We start from the raw sequence: 19,063 nt of genomic DNA on the forward strand, positions 1-19,063 counted from the left end.
TCCTTCCCCATCCTCTTTTCCCACTACCTTCCTGTCTCCACAATCCCATCTCTTTTCCCCAAGCCATCTGCCTCTGTACCCCTTTGGCTATTTATCTCTGTACTTTCTGTGCTGTTCGCTCCCAAACCTTCTGGGATTATTAAAGTGTGACTGATTACATCTTCATTTCCTACTTTCATTGTGGTCATTCTCAGCAAGTACCCAAAGAACTCTCGTTTCATAATTATATAAATTAATTATTAGTTGAAGCATAGATCAGCAACATTTCTGCTACTTTCACCTAAGACAATAAGGAATTAAGTCACTTCTCAGGGACAAGCAGCTAGAATATGTCAGAGTAAGGAGTTGAAGCTGAATTTTCTTGATGTTGAGAACAGCTCCCTATCATTCCCCATCTCTGACTCTCAGTGGTGAAAAAAAATATGGAAATCGCTACATTTCATTTCTCTGTTTGCATGCAATATTTCATTTTTAAAAAAGCAGGGAAAGGGGAAAACTACACAGTTTGGAATAATAACATTTCTGATTTTCTTTTAAACAATGAAAGGCTGAAATTATTCTGTTGCTTAGGAAATATTGCCCTTAGTTGCTCTATAGTCAATTAGGAGCTGACTTTTTTTACTCAAAATTGACATTATAAAAATATTATTTCATATAAATAAGAAGAATACTAGCTCAGATACAGAATATGCATGTAGATCTGTTATGCAACAATAAGTAAAATCAAACAATTTATTTCTTAGATAAATTAGCTATACATTATATTTTTTTATTCAGTTGTTTTTTCATTGTGTCCTAGTCTTTGTGAAACCATTTGTGGTTTTGTTGACAAAGATACTGGAGTGGTTTGCCATTTCCTTTTCCTATTTTACAATGCAGCATAATACTTATACTCAACACTAAATAGCAGCTTTCAAAATATTTAATGGGATAAATGTAATACTTCAGTATTTGTTCAAATCTTAACTTCTGTTCAATGAATCCTGTTTTGTAGAAATTAGAGATACATTTCTAGAAAGATTACTGAGTTATTTAAATCCTGCTCCTTTTCATCACCTCAAAGCATCAAGAAATGCTTTATATAAAAAAACAACATCAGCACCAAAAGAGAGAGAGACAGAGACAGAGACAGAGACAGAGACAGAGACAGAGACAGAGAGAAATACTAACAGTGAAACATCTACTGAATAACCAGAAGAGAGACAGAACAATGAAGTAAATCAAAAAGTTCTATATTGCCAGGAAGAAAAGAGATGATATAAAATAATAAGAGGAGAAATCTTCAAATAAATGCCATCATAACTACATCTGGATCATCAGAACCAAAACTGGAATAAATACAAGAAGCCTCAAAGTGGCTGAGAAGCATAATGAAAGAAAGAAATAAGAGATAAAGAACTATTAAAGGAGATTTCAAAAAAGGATTCAATGAGAAGGGAGAAGGGAAGGGAATAAGTATTTACATTGTGCCAACCATATTCTAGGTACTGTGCCAGGTGCTTTTAACAAATATTATCTCAATGGATTCTCACAACAAACCTTGGAGGCAAATAATATTTGTATCCTCTTTTACAATGAGGAAACTGAGGCAAACAGAGGTTTTGTGACTTTCTCATGGTCATATAGGTAGTAAGTGCATGAAGTCCAATTTGAACTCAGGTCTTCCAGAACCCAAAGCTCTTTTGACTGTGTCACCGGGTGCCTAATAGTTTAGAAGAAAAAGTTAAAAATTTTAATATGTTGAAAACACTAAAGAAAGATAAGGCCAAATATAAAATGCAATAATGCTGTCACAATAAAAATGTTAGAGAAATGATCAAAGGCAGAAAAATCAAAAGAACATTTGAGATCTTTGCAAGCTAAAGCAATTTCCTTTAAGGAGAAACTTCATTAAGACAATCTGAAAATAAAGAAGATTCATCTTATAGCCCAAGTAAATCATCTCATAAAGTGTGGAGGGGTCATCCTTTGAGTCAGTGCAAGGAGTGATCCCCAGCAATGAAAATAGATCTTTTGAAAATATTAAAGATGTTAAACCTCACTGATTTGGCTAATTTCAGAGAAAGTATTGCTATTGGTGTTGTTATAAAATTTACTATCACAAAACAAAAAGTGGGAATACCATATTTTAGACTTTCATGTAAGAAAGCTTCTCAAAAGTATTGGAAGCTGATGGCAAAATAGAGATTGATAAAACCTGTAGAAGAACTCCATCAGTCAGGAACCTAAAATTAAACTCACCCATAGATGTAATCATAAAGTCCTATAACTTCATCATTAAATATTGGCATTTGCAAGCTTCAGGAGAAGGGCCATCGCATATGGAAGAAAAGCAGTATAAATTTTTCAAAACTGTTTTGTTGACCACAAAAAAATGGTGACATAGGATATAGTAAAAAGGAAAGGAAATTCATTTGTAAATCAAGGGAAGACATTCTGCAAATATTTTTCAATTTGCCTATTTCATAATGCTTCTCACTATCTTGTATTGTGAAGTTATTTTGAACCCAAGAGTAAAAATTTACTTTTTTCCTTATTAAGTTTCACTTTAGCAGATTTGGCTAAAGGATCAAATAAGATATTTTAAAAGATATTTTTAGATTGCAACTCTGTTTAATCTATCAGGAAAATGTCATATTACTTTAGAAATTTGTCTAGGCTTAAAATTGATCTCAAACTTTCTTAAGATATCTGGCTTTTCCATTCCCCAATTGATAAATGGGCTAGAGACATGAATAGGCAATTTTCAGGTAAAGAAATCAAAAGTATCAATAAGTACATGAGAAAGTGTTCCAAATCTCTAATAATTAGAGAAATGCAAATCAAAACAACTCACACCTAGCAGATTGGCTAAAATGAAAGAAGGGGAGAGTAATGAATGTTGGAGGGGATGTGGCAAAATTGGGACATTAATGCATTGCTGGTGGAGCTGTGAACTGATCCAGCCATTCTGGCTGGCAATTTGGAATCATGCTCAACGGGCTATAAAAGAATGCCTGCCCTTTGATCCAGCCATACCATTGTTGGGTTTGTACCCCAAAGAGATCATAGATAAACAGACTTGTACGAAAATATTTATAGCTGCGCTTTTTGTGGTAGCAAAAAACTGGAAAAGGAGGGTATGTCCTTCAATTGGGGAATGGATGAACAAACTGTGGTATATGCGGGTGATGGAATACTATTGTGCTAAAAGGAATAATAAACTGGAGGAGTTCCAGGCGAACTGGAGAGACCTCCAGGAACTGATGCAGAGTGAAAGGAGCAGAGCCAGAAGAACATTGTACACAGAGACTGATATACTATGGTAAAATCGAATGTAATGGGCTTCTGTACCAGCAGCAATGCAATGACCCAGGACAATTCTGAGGGATTTATGGTAAAGAACGCTACCTATATTCAGAGGAAGAACTGCAGGAGAGGAAACATATAAGAAAAGCAACTGTTTGAATGCATGGGTCGGGGTGGACATGATTGGGGATGTGGACTCGAAACTACCACACCAATGCAACCACCAACAATTTGGAAATAGGTCTTGATCAAGGACACATGACAAAACCAGTGGAAATGTACATCGGCCATGGGTGGAGGGAGTGCGGGGGGTGAAGGGGAAAGTAGGAGCATGAATCATGTAACCATGTTAAAAATGATTATTAATAAATGTTTACATTCAAAAAAAAAGATATCTGGCTTTATAGCTAAGGAATTTTTTTTCAAAAGCTTCATCAGAAGTGTAACATTTATTTGTTTGTTTGTTTTCCCCAACACTAGAATTTACTGGACTCCTTCCAGACAATAAATAAGATAACTTATTATCACATAAAAGTAAAGAATTTAATTTGCTATCATGGAAAGAATAGAATTTTGTAGTCAGATAATATGGATGTGAATGCTGCTATGTATAACCTCTGTGACCTTAGAAAAATTGTTTAGCCTCTCTGGACTTTAGTTCATTAATCTATAAAGTGAAGGGGTTGGACTGGATAGTTGTGAAGGTTCTTTACCAATTTATTTAGGCCTATGTCTTTTCTTAGAAAGTGAAGCTGCAATAGATAGTTATCTATCAATTTAATAATGTTTAGCAATAATGAGGGCATGAGCAGACTGCTTTTTTTCCAACCCAATAGTCTGTAATTGTTATTTTAACAGATAATTGTTGTCCTCATAAATGTTGTTAGAAGGTTTCAATAATTTGATGAACTTGGGAAAAATACAAAGTACTTTAAAAATTCAAACACAGTAGGGAAGGTCATCTCCCCAGGTAATATTGTACATCCTAACTTTGCTACCTAGCTAGGATTTTCCTGATACCAATATAATAAAAATCTAATCATGTAATGCCCAATTTCTCAAAATAGTACATTATGTGAAAAGTGGATTTAAAGAGGTGTTGAGAAAAATTATTTTAAGGGAAAAGTATAAAATTTCCTTTCTTTTTAAATGTACAAGATGAAGCACTATGAAAGGTGCAAGATGACAATAATTTTAAGTTACTCTGACACAAATTCTTTTAGTTTAGGAATAATAAGATATATCCCTCTATGTTAAGTGAATATTTAGTAAACATTAAGCCAATAATACCTTTATAGAATTTGACTTGACATGTTCATTTACTGCTCTCTGCCAAGAAATAGAATAACTTTCTAAATCATGCATCACAGAAAAAAATTATTATGTAGCAATGCCTCTCACCATTTCATAAAGAGATGAGATTTGAGTCCATGCAATTTAATAATCAATTGAATCAATTTTGGGTTTATAAAAAACAACTTTCAATAGGTGTTTAACCTAGAGAAGAGAAGGCTGAGAATGGATAAAGGTAGGCTGCTGTATGAATACATTTGAAGGGCTGTCATGTGAAAGAAAAAATAAATTTGTTTTGTTTGGTTCCAAATAGTAAAATTAGAAGCAAAACAGCAAAGAGGTACATTTTGAATTGACAACAGGAAAATATTTCTAGCAATTAGAGCTATCTAAGAATAGAATGAGCCACCTTGAGAGATGTTATGTTCTCCGTAATCAAGGATTTCAAGTAGCAACTAGATGACTCCCCATTGAACATTATTATAGTGGAGATTCTTTTTTTTTTAATTGGACCTATATTAGATGACCACAAAGCTTACTTTTAACTAAAAATTCTGTGAAGTTAATATTAGACATGAAATGAAGTTAATATTTCAAATATTCCTCTTTGAGCTATACATTTTAACTTATTCATTTCAAATAATTTTTAAAATCATCTTTCCTAATTTTTCTTTAAACAATTAATTTATTATACTTTTAAAAAACAGGATATTAAATAATTTTATTTTAATTATCTAGATGTTATAGCAAAATCAGGAAAAGAATCTCATTGTTCTTTCCTTATCATTAGAGTGTTAATTTCTTTCTACTAATTCAGATTGAAAGAATGCACAGATCACCCTCTGAAAAAAGGAAAAAATAGCCCAATACTGCAAACACTAAGTGGTTAAATTTTTCAGTTAAATTCAGAAACAAGAAGTTGTGCAAGAAATTGGGAGAAAGACCTTCAAATACAAAGGAAAGGGCATTCAAAGAACCCAAGACTATTTTGCACCCACTAGAAAAAGGAGGAGGAAATGGAATAATATATTCCAAAGATCAATGGAGCTCAGGGTGACCTATCCTGCAAATCCAAGCTTAACCATGCAGGACAAAAGATGGACATACTATAATAAAGAAGAGTTTGAAGTATTTTTAGAAAGAAAACCAGGTCTAAAGAGATTATTTGCTTCTCAAACACCCCAAACAATAGAAATGCAAGAGGAGGAAATAAATGCAGCAGGCAAGGGCAATAACAGCAGCAGAGAGACAACAGGGAGATCAGTTAGACTTTTTTCTAAATGTACTGAAGATGTCAGTTGAAGGAAGAAATCTAGTAGAGGTAACACTAAAGAGGCAGACGGGCTATTATGAACAAAAGTTGGTGACTGCAAATCTCCTGATCACCGCTTCTGTTAAGGGACTACATTACAGTAGGAGAGGGTACATAAAAGAGGGATAGGGAATCTGGAGGATAGAGAAGAGTGAATGATGCACTGGGGGTCAAGGGTTGACAATGAAGAGAAGGAGATTTAATCTCAGAAAGAAAAATGGACAGCTGAGTGGATGAGGAAGAAGGGGCAAAGATTAAAAAGGGGGAAAAGAAAGAGATCTTGCTTTGGAGGTGGAAAGAGGGTTCTGCTATAGTATCCTCTTATGAGTGAACAGAGATGGTCAGGGAATAAGGTTAAGAAACTTACACTGGATGAAGCCTAGGGGTTTTGGTACTTAAATAGTCTACTTGTCTTGGAAGTTGGGAGAGGGGGAGTTGGAACCTCTGGTGACAACTAGAATCTGGAGGAGTAGGGGAGCATGGACACAGGGAGAGATTTCTAGGCAAATGTAGAAAAAAAGATCAACAAGAGGATATAGATTCACTGTGAGCTATTATATAATCAGGACTATGGTAGGGGAGAATCCTACCAGGGAGCATTATCCTTTTTGGAGACAGTAACTAGCATTGTTTTGTAAATAAGGCACAATGGAAAAGGGCATTCCATGAGGCAAGTCCTACTAGGCAATGGTGATGTCTTCTGAGATGCACAAATCCAGAGATATCTCCAGCCCAAATACCCTAACAGAATATTTGTGCCCAGCCTGTGGAAGAACCGTCTAAACTCATATTAGTCTAATTAGCCAAAGCCTCTGACTCCAATATCATGATAACACTGTTCCTCTTCAAAAACGAAGGACAAACAATAATTAGGCAGGGACAGGTAATGCTTGGAGTGGAAAAACTAGAATGGCTACCTTCAAAGCTTTGCTAGCAAAAAAAAAATAGAGAAAAAAAGCTAAATAATCATAGGATTCATGATTCACAGCATGAGGGTGTAAATAGAAAGAAAAGATGGATAAGGAAGAGAATGAGAGAAATGTTTTTTTGAAAAGGGCTACAAACATAAAATTTAAAACTCAGGAACAAAATCAGCCAAAGAAAAAGGAAGGAGGGAATTTCAAATGAAAAGAGAAAATCAGAGGTGAGGGAAAGAGAATTGGTGGGAACAGAGACACTAAAAAGATTAAAGAAAAGTAACTAAAGGAATGCAATACTGTGCTTACATAAGAAGAAGAAATTTGAAACTGAAAAGTTACTGTAAAACAATATTCATAAATCTAGGATAAGAAAGTAAGTGATCAAATAGGGAAAAATGTTTGTTTTAAATTTTTATGATTATGGTCTCATATCTGAGATATGAAAACCTTATGTGCGGTGTGTATGACATATATGTATACAACACATATATGTAAACTAATAGCCATTCCCCAATAGATAAATGTTCAAAGGATATAAAAAGATAATTCTCAAAAACTGCAGAGTATTCTATTCACAACTACCAAAAAATGCTCCAAATCATTAAGAATAAGACACATGCAAATCAAAACAAGGAAGGGGGCTCACCAAAACTTTCTAAAGTGTCAAATTTTCAAAAATGACAAAAATGGCAAGTGTCAGAGGTGACACTGGTGAAAAGGGAGAGACACAAATACATTATTGGTAGAGCTGTTAAATGGTAAAATCATTTTGTAGAACAATTTGGAATATGAAAAAAAGTGATTAAAATATTTATGCCCTTTGAACCAAAGACTCCATTATTGAATTTGTACTCCAATGAAGCAATTAATATGAAAAAAAAGTCCTCATATACTATAAAATACTTAGAACTTTTTGTGATAGCCAAAAATCTAAAACAAAATAGATATCCATCAATTAGGGAATGGCTAAACAAATTATAGGATATTATTTTACTATAAGAAATAAAAATACATGATGAGTACATAAAAGCATGGAAAAAACTATAAGAACTAATGCAGAGTGAAATACAGAGTCAAGTAAATATTATAAATGGTAATTATAATCAAGTAAATAGAAAGAACACACCAAAAACTCAAAAGTAAATATGATTTATAAAATTCAAATGAAAAGATATAAGAAGATATCCCTAACCCACCCTTTCATGTAGGTGGAGGTCCACAGGTATTTCATATTTCATATGCTTTTGGATTTTCTCAAAGTATTGATCATTTATGCTGACTTTTTTCTCTTTTTCCTTATATGAGATGACCCTCTGGGAGGGTGAGGATACTATAGTGATATAAATAACAGAATATATCAATAAAATTTTATTTTAAAAAATAAACAAAATATATTGAAATACATTGGAAAGCAGCTAGGCGGTACAGAGGATAAAGTGCTAGGTTTAAATATGGCCTCAGATATTTACTAGCTGTGTGACCCTGGGAAAGTTCTTTTAAAAAACAAACAAACAAAAACTTCTGTCTCCTTTTTCCTCAACTCTAAAATGGGGGATAATTGAAGGTCTTGTGAGGATGAAATGAGATAGTATTTTTAGCACAGTTCCTGGCACATTACAACTATATAAATGTTTTTCTCCTCCTCCTTCCCATCACAGTCAAGCCATTATAAAAATTAGTGAGTAAGTAGTTATGAAAAACGAGTATTATATGACAAACATAAAGTGCTATGGAAATGTTAAATTTTAAGAAATTGTAAGACATCATTCTATTTAATTCTGCATAGGTCCAAATCCCTTATCAGGCCTGCCTGCTTTAGGATGCAGGCAAACTTCACCTTATTTGAAAGGGTTACATTCTAATTTTACTGTGGTTTTGTTCTTAGAAAAATGGATGTGGAGACAGTGATAAGGCAGTAGATAATAGGTTCAGAGAGATTAATTGGGTGACTATAATTCAGTCTAAAGTTTCCAACTGTATTACAAAGGTTTATGAGATCATCAGAACTCTTGGAACTGAATTATATCTTCAGTAATCAGTCTCTCTTCTTTCTCCATTCCCATTTTTATCACATGTAGGAAATGCATGTTTTTGAGACCATAAAATAATTTATTGAGGACATGTAAAGGAAATCATTTAGGATTTTTTATACAAGACAGGTTAAGGGGAAATTATAATAGCATTAAACTAGCAAGGATAAAAATTACAGAGACTTGAGGGTCAATTTCCTGCTAAGCAGTTCTTTTATCAAAGACAAAAAGAAGGCAACCAGCCCATCATCAAGCATAATATATGTAGAGTAGGAAGGGATCTGAGAGGTCATTCAGAACAAACTCTTCATTTTACAGACGAGGAAACTGAGCTATATATATTAATAAGAGACTCATTCTCAAAATCATATAGTAAACTAGTATCAATAATGCGCCTTGAAATCCTGTCTCCTGACTCTAGGGACAATAGTTGCAAAGATCCAAACATACACACACACACACACACACACACACACACGCACACACACACATACACACACTTTTTTTACTTAGTCACTTTCTTATTAATTACTTAATCACTAAAATTTTGCAGAATCATATCTGACAATCCTTGGCAATCGTTCCATTTTGACTTCCAAATCTCCCTGGTGCAGAATCTCTCCCTGGCAGGTGCTTTCCCCAGATTTTGCAACCTTTAGATTTCAACTCTCCAGTCATTCCCATATCATCAGTCAAACTTGGACTTCTACTTATTTCCAGCCTATCAGCCTAACTATAGGCAAGATGTGACACTCTGCTACACAACTGGTTAAAATATATGAATTATTTGATGTATTAAAATAGTTTGGTTTATAAAAATCCCTCCCTATACTTCATGTCAAATAAAATGAACTAGTTCCATAACTCAGATAAAAATAAGCCTTCACATAGAAATGGATATATCTTACTTCAAATGGGAGCTCCGTTAATTCTAGATTTCCAGCCAAATCCAGTTTCTCCAGATTTTCACAGTCTCCTAATTCTGGAGGAATACTCTTCAGATGGTTGAAACTCACATTGAGTTCTTTCAGGTTCTTCAAATAACCTATTGCCATAAAACGTTTGCCATCAGTTGAACAAGTGTCATTTGAAAGAAACAAAATTGTTTATGAAATATTTGTATAAATCATCATTGTAGGAGTTAAAATTGAATAGTCTATAAGCAAATGAATGTGACTGCATTTTTCCTCTTGATCAAAAATTAGCTAATGATTTTTCATTAATTCATGTTATTATCTTCCCAATGAGATTATATGAACCTTCAAGGTAAGGGACAGGCTTTATACTTGTCTTGTATCCCTCCTCAGCATCAAGCACAATGTTAGTTGCACAGTAAACCCTAGAAGTATATCTAGAATGGGGCAAATGAAACTTTGTTCCAAGATACCAACACTTAAAAGACATTTAAATAAATACTTTAAATTTAAATTTAAAGTAATTTAAATAAATACTTGAAAAGATTCTGTAATTTTAAAATGCGTTATGTTTATAAATTGTCAGCCCAGCACTCTCTTTAGAAGCATGGAAGCAATTGAATTTAGGACCTAGTTAGCAAGAAAAATTAGTTCAAATACGAAGCTACCAGACAGTCACATTGTTAATAAGATCCATGTTTGGGTCTATAATAACTAATTACCTCTCTAGCTTATGTGAATTTGCCTTAATTACTTCTTGAATTATTTTCACCTCATATATTGCAAAATTGATTTGAGAGAATGTCTTATGTTACTTATTTTGAGAATGTTATTTGTTCCAGCTATAGAAACTGCTAAACATTCAGATGTTTATTGAATTGAATTGAATTTAAAAAGAACAATAAGTAACTGCATTCACCTCACTCAATTGATTTTGTTTATATTCGATAAACATTAAGCCTTATTTTGATGTAGTGGCTTCAGATTCTAGAAGCCTTGTATTCAAATCCTACCTCTGACACAGATTAGCTGTATGACACTAGACAAGTCTCTTGACCTCTCAGTTCTTCCTGCAACAACCTGAGACATTCCAACTGCAAAGTAGGTTCTCTTCTACATTGGCTGAGCAGTTTTGTTGTTACTGTTTTTAATTATTATGTACTTTGAATGAATGAGAGTCAGAGACAGAGAGAGACAGAGATTGGCTATAGATATACTAGGTGTCCCAGAAGTCTTAGCACAGTATTAAGCTTTAGTAGAAATTTTGGGGCAACCTGAAAAGGGATCAAAAATCTAATCTATATTTTCTCTTTAGATATAAGGTGAACACATTATGAAAGTCAAAATTCAGCAATTGTTATTTAGAAATATAAGCATTATGATGTAGATGCTGAGGAAAATGAAAAGTGTCCCTGCCCCCAAGGAGCTTACAGTCTAGGAGAGGGATGTCTCATACATAGATAACTAAAATTATACTAAGCTGCATAATAAATATATTAAAGAGAGTCTTTAAACTAGTAGCAAAAGGGGTAATAAGAGGAAATCTAATTTCTTTGTCCAGTTTACTTTTCATCCTATGTTCAGAACTTCACTGAAACTAGTGGGAGTTAAAATTTACAGTTAGTTAACTTCATGTTCCTGCAATATTTATGGATTTTCCAAGGACCTGTGAACTTTTAGAATTTTACAAATGTTCTCATTACCATAAAGAGAAAAAAACAAACTGCCTCACCAGGTTATTATGTATACTCAGCAGAACTTTAAGGAAATTTTACAAGGAAATATGCATTCTAGTTCGGCCTTAGATAAATATTCATAGACCTGTTTTCAAAGTCATCTCCTTGGTTCAAAATGCATCCACAAAGAACAAGGGTATCCAACTCTAAAAAAACTACTGTAGTGGACAAAATAACTGGGACAAAGCATAATAATTATATTATTGACATATAATGAAGCTTACAATTTTTATATATTTAAAATACTTTTAACATACAATACTGTAATTGGTGGCATGGTGGATATAGCATTGGGACTGAAGTTAGGAAAACCCAAGTTCAAATCCTGCCTCTAGCTAGGTGCTCCTGGGCAAGTCATTTAACCTCTATCTGCCTTACTCTATAAGGATTGTAATAGCACCTACTTTACAGGACCGTTGTGAAGATGAAACAGGATCATATCTGTAAAGCACTTTTGCACAATGCCTGGTACATAGTAGACACTTTAATAAATAATTATTTTGCCCTTCTGATGCATCTTAAAATATTATCAATTGGTTTACGTGATTTTGGTATGAGAAAGGAGTTGCAATATTTTTACATATTCTTTTATTCTTCATCATGAAATCATATATTGTTAACATATTTTTGTCATGTATCTTTAAGAGCCTAGCCTTGATTTCCATACATAGAACTTAAGTGGATGTAAATCATGTAAATTCTAAGACCAATGAAGCATATTTTTTTTTCCTTCTCTTTAATAAATTTCTTAACCTTTCATGCCAGAGGTTTCTATTATTTTTGTATCCCACTCTGGTTTCATCTGGTCAAGGCAAGATATTCTGTTAAGTTTATTATCAGTTGAAGAGCACACCCTTGATCATTGCTGTCACAAAGTGAAGCCATAACAAAATTAACTGAAATCCCATTTTGGGACAATCTGTATCTTCTCAGTTCCTCAGCTTTCTCTCCCCTCTGTTTCAAGGTCTGGAGGGTGGCATCAGATTCCTCTTAAAACTTTCCTTTAGGGAGGATTTGGATCTGAACTTCGCAGGTAATCCTCCACTTTCCATCAGTAAGTCTACATAGTTTGGATTTCACAGAACAATCTGGCCCTCTGCACTAGGTACTCGCTCGTGATCACCCCACACACACACACACATACACACACATACACTCTCAGCTTCCCTTTGTGTGTTGTCTTCCCCCCGTTAGACTGTAAGCGCCTCAAAAACAGAAATGATTTTTCTTTTTCTTATTTATAACCTGAGCACTTAAGCCCAGCACCTGACACATTATAACTACTTAATAATTGCTTATTTGAATTGTATTATATTGTATTCTACTGGACCCTTTGTCATATTGTAATTATTGTTTGTCCCAAATAATTCACACAACACCCTAACGGTATTTTTTATTATATATGTTCTAAGAAGCTTCATCATATTTACCCAGATCATTTTCTACCCAGAGAAGCTAAGTTATCATTATACTAGAAAGGGCAAATAGACTTCCTCTCTCCCCTCCCAAACGGGTTCTTCTAGGGCACGTGGAAATCCCTGAGAGAAGTCATTTCTACTGTTTCTGCTCCTGCTATGAAGACCAGCAAGGCTTCAACTGGACCTATCTTGAAAGTATATTAAAATCTTCTTTTTTAGTTAAACTGAAAATATTTAAAAAATATTTTCTCCAACCTAGAACCTTTTCCAGACTTTTCTTCTTAGGGAAGTAGATAGGATGAAAGCTGAGGTCCCAAAAGATAGATCAAAAGTCAATAATCAAACTTAACTCAGTTAGATATGATCATTGCCTCTCTAAAGTGAGTAGTGTCCTCACCCACCTATGGGCAGTATCTTCTTTTATATTCTAGGTTAAGGTATCCAGAAGATCATAGAAAGTACTTTTTCTTTCTTGAGGTGAATGGCAAGGAAGAAATCTAGAACTTCACCTAGATTTCACAGATGGATTATTATTCAGTAAAATTAATCCAAAACTACATTCTAACATATTATGACATTACCTCAAATCATCTTGGCTTAGAGAGAAATCTCTGAGGATAGGATTGGACATCTCTCCAGTGTTCACGTGAATTGGATATTGAATAATGCTAAATTAAATAAAAATTATGTCTGTCAGACTTTACCCAAAACATTTATGTATGTATGTATGTATACAAACACATACATATATTTTGTAGTATAGAGAGAGGGGTCATATAGTTTTTTCAAGCTTTGGCTGATTTCCAAAAGCAGTTAGGAGTTTGGAATCTTGAGGGAAAAAGACAGTTGATTAGGGTCTCCAATGGAGGGAGGTTGTCTGATCAGCCGAGCTGCCTCCTTACCTAGCTGTGGTATTGAAATTTAGCCTAGCTTTGATGTATTTACTTAAAAAATTATTATTTTGGATAAACCCTTTATATCTTCCTTCCCTCATATTATTTCTACCTTCCCTCCCTTGCCTTATATGTCTGTGGAGTTAATAAGGAGAGTAATTAGAGAGGAGTTCAAAATCTGTGAAGGGTTAATTGTTATTTGACAATATTAGATATAGAGAAACTAGTCAGTCATCTTTTATTCCCTTTAGATAGCAATAGCATTTTGTAAGCTGAGTCCTTACTCAAACTTCATCTTTGCCTCCCTTCCCCCACCTGAGGTTCCTGAGACATCTGATAGAGCTTTCCTCCATCCACTTTCCTGACAAATCATCCTTTAAAGATAATAAACCCTTTTGTGTTTCAACAGACCTATTAGTATAATTTGTCTGTTTGTTATTAAGAGAGGGAAGAAGAGGGAAAGAACCAACATACTCTGGGCTTGAAGGGAAGCTGCGGTATCCATCTTGAAGGAAAGTGTAACTTCAAAACAAGTCCCTTCCTGTGAAATTAACTAAACCTTGTTTGTTAATTTCAATTTAGTCTATTTCCCTCAGCCTGTGTTTGAGTCTAAGTTCCAGTCTGTAAAGCCTGCTGTTTGTCTGTTTAGTTTAATTTCTCCTCTCCCTGAAGATCTCTGTTTCCCTTCTGTGTTATACTCCTGACTTCAGTCCTATTATATCCTGAATCTCCTTAATCCCAGCCTACCTGTAACCTAGATTACTCACTTAGCAAGTCTCTGACAATCTCCTTTCAAATTCCTTATCCCACACACCTTTCCTCAAATTACCCCCATAACAATATATATATACATATGCACCCACATATAGATGTACAGATATTTCTTCAGCACTGCTTCAAAAAAAAAAGGATTGTAGGACACAATAACCAGATCTGTGAGCAAGGGTGGCAAATATTTAAAACAATATGGGAAACATGAACTCTAATTCCAAAGGTATATATATGAAACCAAACACTTTCTATGTCAGTTCCCACTATTAAAAAAGATAATAGGGGGCAGCTGGGTAGCTCAGTGGAGTGAGAGTCAGGCCTAGAGACAGGAGGTCCTAGGTTCAAACCCAGCCTCAGCCACTTCCCAGCTGTGTGACCCTGGGCAAGTCACTTGACCCCCATTGCCTACCCTCACCACTCTTCCACCTATGAGACAATACACTGAAAAGTACAAGGGTTTAAAAAAAAAGATAATATCAATTAATGGCATGTGGAATATTAGTGAGAGTTTGGTAAATCCAAATCCATCTCTCTCCCTTTTTAATCCTAAGCCTCTGCTATGCCCAGCTGAAATACACTGACTCTCTTCTGTCATCTGGTAGACATTTAGTAAAAATGGAGAGAAACAGATTTATGTAAAACGAGGGAAAAGTGTGTGGCTGTCAACAGAGGGTAATGAAAGCTAGCAGTGCGAGGTTAAGAATGTGATGGGGTAGGATCAGATTAACTGAGTTCTTTAGGCCCAGACTCTGTAAATCTGTGTTTTGCTGAAAGTTTCATTTAGCTTAAACAGGGAAAGTAAAGGTTTAGCTCAGACTCTGTGAATATTTCATTCTATTTTCAGGTTTCCCAACATATCAAGATAATTGTTTCTATTACAAGAGTAATGTGGCACAATCCATGGAGGCATTGGCTCTAATCGGAAGCTTATGTCACATTTATACCTTGGTATAAATATATGTTATATTAGGGTGGGCTGAAGATAAAGTATTTTTTAACTTCTACCCACTCAGCAATAGGAATAGAAAGTATTTACTCTAGGAATCCTACAAAACCAATTACCTTTTGAATTGTTTACACACATAAGCCATTTTATGTACTTTTTTTAATCATTCTGGCTCTTTCTACAACTGTTGCAATTTAATATCATTACATAGGCACTTTTTCCCCCTATTTTCACAATCCTTATAGGGGATAAGCTTTATTTATTTGGGGGCAACTTAATTTTCTTCCTTAATTATGACTTGGACTTCTTCTTTAAGGTCTATTTGACTCTACTGTAACATCTCCAAATTTTTCTTAATATGATCTACTAACCCCCAGAGCATTCCTCTCTCTTTTTCAAGTGACTCAATATCTGACACTTATTCTTTCTCCCCAATCCAATCCTGGCTTTATTACTTAGAAGCATCAATATATACATTTATATTCCTTCAAACATTATAACCTCCTCAAATTCCATGAGGAACTTCTAGATTCTGATCTCTAAAAATCCCCTTTCTAATCATATTTTCCTATGCTTCTATCTTCTGAAATAGTATGCTCAAATCCTGAAAACCTTTGCTCTATCTACCTATCTATCTCTTTTTCTCTTTCTTTCTCTCTCTCTCATCCATCTTTATTTTCTTTCTATCATCTATCTAGCTTTCTATCATCTATCATTTACTATCATCTATCTAGCTTCCTATCAATCATCTATTATCTATTATGTATTATCTATTTGTCTACAAATAGAAGTCAGGAATATGGCTAATCGGGGTGAAAACAATGAATTTTCACAGGGAGAAGAATTCTTTTCAGTGTTCCTTTTCTCTAATCCCTTAGTTGCCACCACTCATCTGCATATGTGACTAAATAATTTTGGAACTGAGAAACTGGGAGAAGCCAAACCTCAGTGACCCTGACAATTTGCTAGAAAAGTAAACTTTGCATGAATTATTACTAAGTATAATTTATTTCCTAGAAATTAAACAGAGAGACACATAAATTTGCTATTCCTATGTATGCTAGAAAACAGTCTCTTGTTTAGGCCCAAATCGTAAAGACCGAGAATTTCAAAAATAGAATTAAGCTTGAGGACACTAGCTATCTGAAAGTGACTCTGGTTTGTGTTTCAGAAATCTTGCCCCTTGGGACACGGATGTTCCTTCTGGAAAGTCAGTAGTCAAAACTCTGAAAGCTCAGATGGATGCTTTGTTTCCCTACTAAGTATTTTTCCCTTAATCTTTGATTTGATTTTGTTAAGGGTCCCCATTTTCTAAAAATGATGAACAGGTTAAATTTTTTTAAATGGTAGAACCTACATAAAATTATAAAGAGTGAAATGAATAGAATCAAAAGATCATTATATACAGCAATATCAATATTGTTTGAAGAATAACTTGTATATGTCCACCTCCAGAGAAAGAACTGATAAATCAAAACAAGCAAGGCATAATTATATATACTTCTTTTGTCAAATGATGCCTTCTCTAGTATAGTTAGGGGAGGGAAAGAAGGCTATATCTGGTAACTTTAATGTAATAAATAAACAAAAACTGTATGAACCCTTGGAGTCTAAAATTAAACATATGACAGATTCTATTGTTTCTATAAGGAAAAGGTAAAATATAGCTAATTATTCCAGATTAATCAAGAAGCTAGAAGTAGAGGGTAGCTCATAATATTTTTGTATACCAATACAATAACATCGAGCAGCCAATAAGTAGTAATGCCCAGCAAATACTACACTTCTCAGAGAGGGTATGCATCTGGGGAAGAATATGAACAGTGTCCCAAAAGTCTTAGTTTTAAGCTAGTAAAGATAATTAAAACCACATAAAAATTTTTTGGGACATCCTGTCTATCAGGTGAAGACAATATATCCTTTGAATACTTTATACTTAGCAGGTATTTCAAGCCATGCAAGTCTAGTGGGAAGCAGGACTTGCATAATAGTATTACCAGAAGACACTGATGACCCAATATTATGAGAGTATGAATTGTCTCTCCATGCCAAATTCCCTGGCCATACTACATGAGTTGCCCTTGTGTGGGCCCCTTCATTTGTACCATCCTGATATATTCTCTCCTTGGTGTGCCTCTCCATAGGTGTGTGTGTGTGTGTGTGTGTGTGTGTGTGTGTGTGTGTGTGTGTGTCCCCTATTCCCATTTGTAGTACATGTATATGTATATCTCAGATTTGTTAGAAAGTATGTCTCAGATTTTAGAGGAAATGTTTTATTGTTATTTGTCTTGTCTTGATAGCTATTTGCTTTAAACGAACTATATATACTGAGTGATTATTAAAGGTAAAACTATAGATAAGAGATTGGACATGTGTCCTGGGTTAGACATGGGGTAGCCTTGTCTGGAGTTTCCACAATCAAGATAGTCAAGAAGATCTCATTTCCTTTTGGCTTATTTCTCTAGAAACATATTCTTCATGGTCATCATGACCTCTAGTCCTTCTCCTCCTCCCTTTTTCTCAGTGTATTATCCCTTTTCTGGTCTTTGCTCTTTCTGTCCTTCACTGAATTAATGAATTTGACCATACACTATACTCTAACCTGAAACATCCTGCCTATAATCCATTCAGAATTGCCAAACTCGCACCATGAGTTAAATCTCCCATCTACTTTAATTATCAAACTGCCAAACATCACTACAGGAAATCACACAGTATTGCTGACTGGATCTAATAAAAATTTATGCTTTCTAATCCTAGCTAGGAATCTATTGCTTCATAGGAATCCTTTTATATCTATCTGATTGACTTTCTATCAAACTTCCCACAGTAACTATTTCAAACTATTTCTTCCTTCTTTAAGTCATAAACTTTTCCTACACTGTCCTCAGCCTTCAACTTAATTAAGAATATCAAAGTCACTGCCATTAACACATCTCTTCTGTCCCCCACCAGACCAAAACTCCTTTATATTTTCCTTTTCTTTTGCTTCAAGTTATAAGAATGAGGTTACCTTCTTCCATAACTGTGATAATAACAATAATAATAGCATTTACATATAATGTTTAAGTCTGCAAAGTGTTTAATGTTATCTCAATTGATACAACTCAATGAAGTAAATCCTCTTATTAATCCAATTTTACAGATTAAGAACTTGGGGTAAATAGAGGTTACATAACTTGCCCAGAGTCATCACATACCTACTATTTGAGACAAAATTAAATTAAAAGTCTTCCTGATTTCAAATTCAATATTCTATCCACTGTACCACCACGCTGTCTCAGTATCTCAGTATATTTTCAATATAAAATATCTCAATTTCAAAAGCTCCTCTTAGGCCTTTGATCCCATCACTTCCTATCTATCGAATCATGTATTTCACTTCAATAAAAAGTTTCTCCTCTAATTTTTATTTATTTAATTTTTATTTATTATCTTATTTATTTTTATCTTCCGACCTCATTCAATAAACTCCAATGACTATATATTACCTCTAGAGTTCAAAACAGAATCCTGTACCTGGGCTTTAATGCCCTTCTAAC

At 34.2% G+C, this 19,063-nt stretch overlaps 1 protein-coding gene across 1 annotated transcript in view; it reads right to left on the reverse strand.

Moving 5' to 3' along the window:
- LRRC2 (leucine rich repeat containing 2) overlaps positions 1 to 19,063 on the reverse strand; it is a 206,874-nt gene that overhangs the window by 56,670 nt on the left and 131,141 nt on the right. The window contains exon 5 of the mRNA XM_044661335.1: positions 9,752 to 9,888. Within this exon, the coding sequence (XP_044517270.1) occupies positions 9,752 to 9,888 (137 nt within the window). The remainder of the gene's footprint in view (positions 1 to 9,751; positions 9,889 to 19,063) is intronic.

This window comes from Gracilinanus agilis, chromosome 1 (assembly GCF_016433145.1).
Source record: "Gracilinanus agilis isolate LMUSP501 chromosome 1, AgileGrace, whole genome shotgun sequence".
NCBI lineage: Eukaryota > Metazoa > Chordata > Mammalia > Didelphimorphia > Didelphidae > Gracilinanus > Gracilinanus agilis.